Below are 11311 nucleotides of genomic sequence, written 5' to 3' on the forward strand. Positions count from 1 at the left end.
CACATGAAAAAATGCTCATCATCACTGGCCATCAGAGAAATGCAAATCAAAACCACAATGAGATATCATCTTATGCCAGTTAGAATGGCGATCATTAAAACAATAGGAAACAACAGATGCTGGAGAGGATGTGGAGAAATAGGAATGCTTTTACACTGTTGGTGGGAGTGTAAATTAGTTCAACTTTTGTGGAAAACAGTGTGGCGATTCCTCAAGGATCTAGAACTAGAAATACCATTTGATCCAGCAATCCCGTTACTTGGTATATACCCAAAGGATTATAAATCACGTTATTATAAGGACACATGCACACGTATGTTTATTGAGACACTATTCACAATAGCAAAGACTTGGAACCAACCCAAATGTCCATCAATAATAGACTAGATTAAGAAAATGTGGCATATATACACCATGGAAAGCTATGAAGCCATAAAAAAGGATGAGTTCATGTCCTTTGCAGGGACATGGATGAAGCTGGAAACCACCATTCTCAGCAAACTATCACAAGGACAGACAACCAAACACTGCATGTTCTCACTCACAGGTGGGAATTGATCAATGCAAACACTTGGACACAGGGCGGGGAACATCACACACCAGGGCCTGTCAGGGGGTCGGGGGCTTGGGGAGGGATAGCATTAGGAGATATACCTGATGTAAATGACAAGTTGATGGCTGCAGCAAACCAACATGGCACATGTATACCTATGTAACAAACCTGCACGTTGTGCACATGTACCCTAGAACTTAAAGTATAACAACAAAAAAATAAATTTTTAAAAAATGTTAAAAAAAAAAAAAGAATCTGTCATCCCTTCACAAAGCTAACCACAACTAAGAGTTCTCCGTATCTAAGAGTAATCCATTCTTCCAGAAATAGACTTTATTTTTATCTGTGCAACAACCTTTACAGTAACAAGACAAATCCTAAACTCTTCTGCTGGGTTTAAGGTCTTTCTAATTCAGCTTCTCCTTATCTTCCTAATTCTCCTCTCCAACCTGGGACATAAACATATTCTTATCTTCATGTGATTGCTTCTCAACTATATTCCCTACCTTAAGCGTCCTTTTCCCATCTCACCTCCTTTAAGACCATGCTAGAAATTTGATCTCCTTTCAAAGTAGGGTGTTTTTAACCTTTTGGTCCTGAAATACCTATGACATAGACTTTTATCTGTTATCTGTTATCAGTGGCTCATTCCTGGAAGCAGAGTATGCATGTGTGTGTGTGCTGTATGAGTTCTCATCTCAAAGTCTGAAAAAATCCCTCAAGAATGTTCTACAACATCCTTGGAGATATATCAGCACACATAACTTTCCTCAATCACCCAGTCTGTACCACTCATTTTAGCCCCTGTTCATATACTTCCTTGTACCACTTTTTAGTGTGTATTTCTTGTATCCCCAGTAATACTAAGCTACTGTCACTGAAACCATGCTTTATATTTCCCAATGTATGTATAATTACCCAAATACAATGCTGAGTGTCCTTTAATTGTTAAACAAGTATTGGTTCAATTAAATGGAAGTATTTCATAGAACTTCCAAATTAGGGCCAGGCATGGTAGCTCATGACTATAATCCCAATATTTTGGGAGGCTGAAGCAGGTGGATCACTTGAGCCCAGATGTCTGAGACAAGCCTGGGCAACACTGTGAGACTCCATCTCTACAAAAAATAAAAAATAACTAGCTAGGTGTGGTGGTGCACGCCTGTGGTCCCAGTTAATCAGGAGGCTGAAGTAGGACTGCATGAGCCCAGGAGGTCAAGGCTGCAGTTGAGATGTGATCATGCCACTGACTTCCAGCCTGGGTGACAGAGCAAGACCCTCTCAAGAAAAAAAAGACACACAAAATTAAAATACAATTTTCATTAAAAGGAATTATCATTTCAAAGTTATGATTAGTCTCGGCCGGGCGTAGTGGCTCATGCCTGTAATTCCAGCACTTGGGAAGCCAAGGAAAAGTGGATCACCTACAGTCAGAAGTTTGAGACCAGCATGGCCAACATGGTGAAACCCCGTCTCTACTAAAAATACAAAAATTAGCTGGGTATGGTGGCGCACACCTGTAGTCCCAGCTACTCAGGAGGCTGAGGCAGGAGAATCTCTTGACTTGGGAGGTGGAGGCTTCATTGAGCCAAGATCATGCCACTGTACTCCAGCCTGGGTGAGACAGAGCAAGACTCCATCTCAGCAACAACAACAACAACAACAAAGTTATGATAAGTCTCAACTACTACACAATTACCCTTTTGAAACGTTTTTTACAAATAAAAAGTTATATTACTATATTTACTCATTTTATTTTATTTTAATTTTTTGAGATGGAGTCTAACTGTTGTCTGGGCTGGAGTGCAACTGCACGATCCCGGCTCACTGCAACCTCTGCCTCCCAGGCTCCAGCAATTCTCTTGCCTCAGCCTCCCAAGCAGCTGAGATTACAGGCGCCCACCACCATGCCTCGCTCATTTTTTGTTTGTTTGTTTGTTTTTGTATTTTTAGTAGAGAGAGGGTTTCACCACGTTGGCCAGGCTGGTCTTGAACTCCTGACCTCAGGTGATCCACCAGCCTCCCAAAGTGTTGGGATTACAGGCGTTAGCCACTGCACCCGGTCCATATTTAAATGGTATTATATTTAAAATAGTACAGGTTGAGCATCCCTTATCCGAAATGCTTAGGACCAAAAGTGTTTTTGGATTTCAGATTTTGTCAAATTCGGGAATATTTGTATCACACTGGTCAAGCATCCTTAATCCAAAAATCTGAAATCCAAAATGCTCCAGTGAACATTTCCTTTCAACATCATGTCAGTGCTCAAAAAGATTCACATTATGGGGCATTTCAGACTTCAGATTTTCTAATTAGGGATGCTCAACCTGTATCTTCAATTTCAATATGTTAGACTAGGACACCATTTATATTTTGCACAAAACTCCATAAATTAAACATGTAGTCCTAGCATGGACAACATAGCAAGACCCCATCTCTCAAAAAAAAAAAAAATTAGCCTGGCATGGTGGTAGTCCTAGCCACTTGAGAGGCTGAGGCAGGAGGACTGCTTGAGCCCAGGAGTTTAAGGCTGTAATGAGCGATGATCACACCACTGCACTTTAGCCTGGGCAACAGAGTGAGATCCTCTCTAATTAATAAATAAATACATAAACTAAACATGTAGCATTATTTGTCCTTAAAGCTCAAATAATGTCCAGAGCAAGTTCATATACCACACAATTTATTTATTTATTTTTACAAATGTTCATATTAGCTTTATTCATAATAGCCAAAAATTGAAAATGACTCAGTGGGTGAATGATTAAATAAACTGTGGTACATCCACACCATGTAATAGTACTCTGCAATAAAAGGAAACAAATTATTGATACATGCAACAACTTGGATGTTAAAGCCAATTCAAAAAGGTCACATATAAAATTTCATACATTTAACATTTTTTAAATGACAAATTAAAGGAATGAAGAACAGATGAATGGCTGACAGAGATTAGGAAAGGTAAGAGGGTGGGAGGGACATAAATGTGACTATAAAAAGGCAACACAAGAATTCCTTGTGGTGATAGAACTGTATCTTCATTGTGGTGAATACAGGACTCTACACCACACACCACACAATTTAAATAGCAGCTACTCTGAAGCATCCTAACTTTAAATGCACATTGAATTACCTATTTCAAAGGGAATTTTAATCAGTACTACTTACACAGAATGTTTCCTTCAAATTTGTTACTTGGTGCAATAATTGCTAACACTTATTGAGCATTCATCATGTTTCAAGTACTCTTCTAAGACCTTTATATTTTCTCATTTAATCTTCAAACAACCCCATGAAGTAAATCATGTTCCCAGCTGACAAACAGGAAATCAGACAAGTAACGTAACTTACCAAAGTCAACCAGTTAGAGTGGAAGAGTTAGGAGTTGAATCCAGACAGTCTAACTCTGCAATGAGTGCACTTAGCTACTTTTTTCACGTTGCCTTTTAAACAGGGATCAATTATGAGGCAACATAAGCCCTGCTGAATCTGACTCCTTAAAAGAGAAATGCTATGAATTCCAAAAAGATTTTAAACTCTAGGTGACTTTAAAAAGTCTAGCAATAAATGAGATGAGAAAAACACTATCGGCACTAAGAGGGATGGTTTTGAAAAAACATGTCCGTTGAGTATTTAATGTTAAAGTAAAATAAAATAGCCCAATCCATGAATTAAAGATTAGCAAATGAGTTATATTTACTTTACCTTCTCATCTCACACTCAAGAATGTGTAATTTTGCCCAGCACAATAATCAAGATGTTATAAATATACCTTGAATCAATAGATTACTGTCCCAATACTCTTCCTTCCAATCAGAAGCAAAAAGGTCCTCTTACTTTTGTCTCCTCTGGACACCATCTCCTTTGTGTACTTCAACTTTTTTTTTTTTTTTTTTTGAGACAGGGTCTCACTCTGTTGTCCAGGCTGGAGCGCAGTGGCCCGATACCACTGCAGCCTCCACCTCTTGGGCTCAAGCGATCCTCCCACCTCAGCCTCTTGAGTAGCTGGGACTACAGGCATGCACTGCCACACCAGGCTGTACTTCACCTCTCTATTATCTTTAATCACTCCTATACAGGATCCTTTTCTTTCATTGCCAAGCATATTCTAGTATTTCTAACATTAAAAATTTGTGTTTAAATCCAATTCATCTCATTCCTTCTGAGACCAATCTCCTGGAAATGTGGTCTACACCTATTGCCTCCAGTTACTAATGAGTATTTTACTAGAACTCTTCAGCAATCTCTTTTTTCCATCTATCACTATAAAGAAATTGCACTTTTGAAGATCATTATTTTTGCCAAAACCATGGCCAAATACTTTGTTCATCAAGTTTGTTCATCCTTCCTCCTCTAAACTTTCTGGGACCTTGTTTCCTGACACTCCATTTTTTAGGGGCTTTTCTCCTCCTTACTTTTTATAGTTCCAATTTCTTTACTGATTCTTTTTTTCCCTCATGTTCCAATAATAGGTGGCCCCAGACTCTGAAAATCATTCATTCTACATAGGAAAATAATCATTCTATATGACTCCTAAATCTCTATCTTCAGACCATTACAGCTGCAACCCAGTCCTGCATTTCCAACTTCCTATAAGATGTTAAACTTTCATGTTGTCAGACTCATTAAGTTCAAAACTAATCATCACTTCACATCTCATTCAATCTTTCTTTGCCAACTACTGTAATCTGTTTTGCTCAGTAATAATTCCATTTTTCCATTTTCTTTCCCTACTAAAAAAATACTTTCATCATCTTTTACTCTTCCTTCAACATCACCTTTACATCTAAAAAGTTAACTTTGTTACTTTGTTAACTTTATCATCAAATTCTGACATATTTCTTTTTTTTTTTTTTAAGACAGAGTCTCACTCTGTCTCCCAGGCTGCAGTGCAGTGGTGCGATCTTGGCTCACTGCAACCTCCACCTCCCAGGTTCAAGTGATTCTCCTGCCTCAGCCTCCAAGTAGCTGGGACTACAGGCGTGCACCATCATGCCTGGTTAATTTTTGTATTTTTTGGTAGAGATGGGGTTTCACCATGTTGGCCAGGCTGGTCTTGAACTCCTGACCTCAGATGATCCGCCTGCCTTGGCCTCCCAAAGTGCTGGGATTACAGGCATGAGCCACCACATCTGGCCTCTGACATATTTCTTAAAAAGATATACACTTCTCCTCTTAGATGTGGGCTTCACTCTCATTCTCAATTATAGCTACTTATCTTTTTCCCAACCTTAGCCCCTTTCCCTAATCCATCATCAGTCTTTCACTGTCACCACTTTTACCATTACCTTGCTTGAGATCCCATAACAGTTCCCATACATCTATACGAAGTCGAATCAGAATTTCTGTCTGGTTTTCAAGGCACTACTGTATTTGATCTTATTATCTGATCCTATCCAGGTTCATTTTCTACTGCTTCAGTTCTTACCCCAAGTAGCCTTTCCAAAATCCAACACTCTGCATACACTTCCTCTAAGGTTTTGTATACAACATTGGGGGATAAGGGGAGGTGGGAGTGAAGAAAGTTCCAGTAGTCAATTCTTTAAAAGGTTAAATCACAGCCCTATAGCCAAACATGCACCCCCTCCTCTAGACAGATGATCACTCTACTATTCTCCCTGCCTTTTTATTCACCTTATCGACAATTAAAAATACTTCCTACTCCCGTTTGTCTGAGCAAATCTTATCCATTTTCCATGTGCCATCTCCTCACAAGTTTTCCAGAGCTTGGCAGGGCTAGTTCTCTTGACAATTCCACTTGCGGTTGTAGTTCACAGCACACAAGTAAAGCTTTGTTGTTTCTCTTGTGGTTAGTCCGTGAAGGGGCTCTGACTTGATCACTTTTCTACACTGCCACCAATACCTAAATCCAGCCGCCCTAATGCCAATACTTAGCCGGGTATTATGCACGTAGTGCTTAAACACACCTTAACACACAAGTACTGTGAAGATAATGACCACACAGCAGGGCAAATACAAAGTTAAAGCAGGTCCTGAACCAATACAAAGCATTTTTACCAATAAAATGCCGTGATGACGCTGTCACCCATTCCGGATTCATCAATCATTCTTCAAAAGTCCGGCTCCAAAACTGTGTCGAGACTGAAATCCCCTGAAGAAAGAAAGAAAGAAAAAAACCCGCCAAAATGACAGCTAAGAGAGAGGCCAGACTAACCCCTGGCCCTTCCAAATTCCCTCTCGCTCCACCACAAGTGGGTTCACAAGAGACACAAACGCACCCAGGAAGACCTCCACTCCCTCAGACGCGGGGCGGGCCCTACGACTTCACTCTGGGAGGGACATTTCCGCTCACCCAGCTCTGCAACCCTCGCTCCTGCGGAGTCAGCTTCTGCTGGCGAAGGGGGAAGGGCAAAAGGACAGTGCGTCCCAACCCGTCCCTCTTCAGCTGAGCCTGTCAGAGACCAGCCCAGCTCTGAAATCACGCCGTTGTGAAAACGCAATTCGGTCCTCCGCCGCCTCTTCAGTTTAAAATCGTTTCCCGACTCGCTCTGCGGCTCCACGCAGGAAGCCTCCTTAGCGCCTCACCGATTCCGTATCAGTGAAGCAACTAAAATTGCCATTTTAACTGAGGGCAAGGCCGAGCCACTTAACCATTATCGTCAACCTTTCCAACCGTGCTCGGTTGCTCGTCCGTTTTCCTACCGGTGCGAAGCTTTCTCTCAAATTTCCGCCCGTAGTAAGCATGGCGGCGGCACCTCACCACTGATTCGTTGAATTCCTTCCCCGTAATCTTGGGCACTAGAGGGCGGAGTTGAAGGGCGCTTGGGCCCCCACGGCGATCTGTGTTTGGGTTCGGACTCTGGGAGGATTTTGGCTTTGCTCGCCTTCCTCTTTCAGAAGACTCGAGATCGGCCAGCAGGTCTGCGAGATTTGAAACGCGACTGTTACTCCTTGTTTTCCGGTTCTGGCTGCGGGAGCCTCTCGGGAAGCGTGGAAAGAAGGGTACGGCGTATGCCTAGTGACCGCCTCTGGTTGTCGAGCTCGCGCCTGGCGCCGCTACGTGGAGTCGCTCTCTCTTCGTCACTTTTGGTTGCAGACGTGTTGAGTAGAAGTGCAGACTGATGCTTTAAGACTCGGGGAAAGGTCTTTCCCTTATCTCCATCCCATCAAGCACCCCAGAGACGTTGGAGATTTGTCTTGTTTCTAGACACGTGTACTCGAATGTTGTGCGGAGGACTTAAATATTCGAGAAGAGAGTGGGAACTCCTGGAATTTTAAGGGATTTCTGTGTATTTCCAAAGCTGACTTTTAACAACCGGCAGCGTGAGATTCGTGATTGTTTTTAGCCATCGTGTGGTTCCAACATGTACTTCCCTTCTTGGTTAAGTCAGCTGTACAAGGGTTTATCCAGACCCATCCGAAGGACCACCCAACCGATCTGGGGTTCTCTCTACAGAAGTCTGGTGCAGAGTCCACAGAGGAGAAATCCAGGTGAAAATAGCGAAGAGATCTGTCCTATGAACAGTACTTCAACCTGTTATCTACGACCGGAGAGCTTTTATTCCATATTTCCCCCCATTCTTAACTGGATAGCCTTATGTGTAGAAGCAGATCATTCACTCTTTTCATTCATTATAAGGCAGTTTTTTTCCCTGAGTTTTTAGAAAGACCACAAAAAGGTAACCACGTAATATATAGAATACTCTGCTTTTGGTTGATACCTTAAAAAATCCTTTTTCGGCCGGGCGCGGTGGCTCACGCCTGTAATCCCAGCACTTTGGGAGGCCGAGGCGAGCGGATCATGAGGTCAGGAGATCGAGACCATCCTGGCAAACACAGTGAAACCCCGTCTCTACTAATAATACCATAAAACAAAAATTAGCCGGGCGTGGTGGCAGGCGCCTGTAGTCCCAGCTACTGGGGAGGCAGAGGCAGGAGAATGGCGTGAACCCGGGAGGCGGAGCTTGCAGTGAACTGAGATCACGCCACTGCCCTCCAGCCTGGGCGACAATGCGAGACTCCACCTCAAAAAAAAAGAAAAAATCATTTTTCACAGAATATAATAGTGTTTTCTAGTGTACAAGTGGCTGTTAAACAGTAGATTCATATTAAAACTAAATAGTTCCTGCACCATCCATTTCTACAGTTTCTAAAATCCTATTTCATTTGGGGAAGAAATGTGCGATATTAAGAATTGGGTAATTAGGATTTTAGGTAAATGCAAATACTAGAAGATCAAAAAAATTTTGATTTCCTAACACAAGACAAATTTACGGTTATTCACTTGGCTTTTGACACATTTGCAGGTAAATTTAATAGTGAATGACCTGTTTCCCTGACATATGTAAGAGATATTTTGAGGATTTTTATTTTTAAGCAACCTGCAAGTGATGTATTTTTAATCTTGCCTTTTAAAGTTTCTTCTCTTTTTTTAAAAAAAAAAAAGAATTCAATAGCTTTGCTGTCCGGACCAACACATGTGGAGAGTTGCGTTCGTCTCACTTAGGCCAAGAAGTCACCTTGTGTGGATGGATTCAGTACCGCAGGTAAATTGAGGAAGACAGTCTAAGAATGCATGGTGGTGGTTTTCCTAGGGCAATTCTAAACCTTTACTAATTTACAACCAGTCCGAAGAATAAAACGTTTTGCAACTCCTGCAGGTTTAAGAATTTACTGAATTTTCAACTTTGTTTTAGTTTTGAAAGGCCCAAGTGTCATTCTCAGTAGGTACCAGTAACATCTATTGAAGGGTATAACAGTGAAGCTTGATCCACCAAATGGACTGAAATGACACTGGGCTTACTAAGACTGAAGGGTTCCTATGACCAGTAATTAAAAATGGGCCAGCCTCCTATAAACCAGCTGTTAAACTCCAATAGCATGGGGGAGAAAGCTCGTTTTAGTCCATTTAGGTAGAGAACAAGCCCAGAAACAGTGATTCTTTAAGATCAGAGCTCATTTTTTGTTGTTGTTCATCTCTCTATTCCAGAACATTCCTGAATAGTACGTTAATTCACATGGAAGAGGTCCAAAATACATAGGTTATATGACCTTCTTTTTTTTTTTTTTTTTTTTTTGAGAGGGAGTCTAGCTCTGTCGCCCAGGCTGGAGTGCAGTGGCGCGATCTCAGGTCACTGCAATCTCCGCCTCCCAGGTTTACGCCATTCTCCTGCCTCAGCCTCCGGAATAGCTGGGACTACAGGCGCCCGCCACCTCGCCCGGCTAGTTTTTTGTATTTTTTAGTAGAGACGGGGTTTCGGGGTTTCACCGTGTCAGCCAGGATGGTCTCGATCTCCTGACCTCGTGATCCGCCCATCTCGGCCTCCCAAAGTGCTGGGATTACAGGCTTGAGCCACCGTGCCCGACCAATGACCTTTTTAAAGAATATGTCCCAGCCTGGCGCCTAAGCCTGTAATCCCAGCACTTTGGGAGGCCGAGGCGGGTGGATCACGAGGTTAGGAGTTCAAGACCAGCCCGGCCAACATGATGAAACCCCATCTCTACTAAAAACACAAAAAAATTAGCCAGGCGGGGTGGCGCACGTCTGTAATCCTAGCTACTCAGGAGGCTGAGGCAGGAGAATTGCTTGAACCCAGGAGGCAGAGGTTGCAGTGAGCTGAGATCGTGCCACTGCACTCCAGCCTGGGCGACAGAACAAGACTCCGTCTCAGAAAAAAAGAAAAAAAAAAGGAGTTTGTCCCAAGTAGGTAGATAGTTTTCCCATAAGTGTAGTGACTTTGTTTCCTGAACCCAAATCTGAAGAGGGTTTCTGTACCTGTTCCTGGTGCTGAGGACACTATGAGAAATAGAGGTTGGCATTTCTGGGACCTTTTGATGATTCATAGAGGTATTAAATTAGTAGTTGGAACTCTTCCAGAACATTTTAGATTGTATCTTGTTTTAGGAAAAGACTTCATATTGCCGTATTTCAAAAATGATCCATCAGATGTTTCCATTATGCTAAAATATTATCTTTGGATTTTACTATGTGCAAAGTTTCCAAATTTAATAGAATTTTCTAATAAGGACTTAAGCCAATAAAAATCTTTTTAATTGTTCATCTATAATAATTTTTCATTAATAAGCCATCTGTATAAGATTAATATATCAGATAAGTAGACAAAAATTGAAACTGAAATAAAAAACAATGTTTTTTCATCAGTGAGCTACATAAATAACAACTGTATGAATGTAAAGAAAATACATAATTATCATAAAAAAGAAACATGAAAAATTGCATGGATTTTTGTTTTTTATTTTGTCTGCTTAAACTTTGGACTTAGAGATTTTATCTTAAAATGTTCCTTTTTTTTCCCCCTCCCCTTAATCAGGCAAAACACATTCTTGGTCCTAAGAGATTTCCATGGGCTTGTTCAAGTTGTCATTCCCCAGGATGAGGTAATAGAAAATTTCCTGTTATTATCTAAAAGCCTCTTTGATGCTGTGGCTAGGGTAAGCTAAGTAGTTAGATGAACATGTTAGAGGTTTTAAATTCAGAAGTTTATTGTTAATGAAAACTGAAAAATATCATAAGCAATGTTAAGACATGGCAAAAAGACCAGTGACCCAGTAGAATTATGAACCTAGGATATGAACAAAAACTTTAGAGGAAAAAAATATATAAATGGCTTGTAGACATAATGGAAGTATGCCCAGCCTCACTCATAGGTAGAGAAATGTGAATTAAAACTGCATGTAATTGTCATTTTTAACACATTAGATTGACAATACACTGTGTTTGGGAAAGCAGGTGCTCAATTCCTGGAGGGAATACAAATTGACACTAGCTGAAGGAAG

General features: G+C 41.2%; 2 protein-coding genes across 2 annotated transcripts in view; one reads left to right on the forward strand and one right to left on the reverse strand.

The window, feature by feature from the left end:
- The window catches only part of CENPL (centromere protein L), a 32874-nt gene extending 25632 nt beyond the window's left edge, over positions 1-7242 (reverse strand). The window contains exons 1-2 of the mRNA XM_011962344.1: positions 6793-7242; positions 6572-6665 (exon numbers count right to left, since the gene is read on the reverse strand). The gene's annotated coding sequence lies outside the window, so the exon portion shown is untranslated. The remainder of the gene's footprint in view (positions 1-6571; positions 6666-6792) is intronic.
- A 71-nt stretch (positions 7243-7313) lies between these two features.
- The window catches only part of DARS2 (aspartyl-tRNA synthetase 2, mitochondrial), a 37298-nt gene continuing 33300 nt past the window's right edge, over positions 7314-11311 (forward strand). Inside the window, exons 1-3 of the mRNA XM_011962339.1 lie at positions 7314-8005; positions 8961-9060; positions 10846-10912. Coding sequence (XP_011817729.1) covers positions 7879-8005; positions 8961-9060; positions 10846-10912 — 294 coding nt within the window. The 5' untranslated portion in view covers positions 7314-7878. The remainder of the gene's footprint in view (positions 8006-8960; positions 9061-10845; positions 10913-11311) is intronic.

The sequence above is a fragment of the Colobus angolensis genome, unplaced genomic scaffold (assembly GCF_000951035.1).
Source record: "Colobus angolensis palliatus isolate OR3802 unplaced genomic scaffold, Cang.pa_1.0 Scaffold59, whole genome shotgun sequence".
Classification (NCBI taxonomy): domain Eukaryota; kingdom Metazoa; phylum Chordata; class Mammalia; order Primates; family Cercopithecidae; genus Colobus; species Colobus angolensis.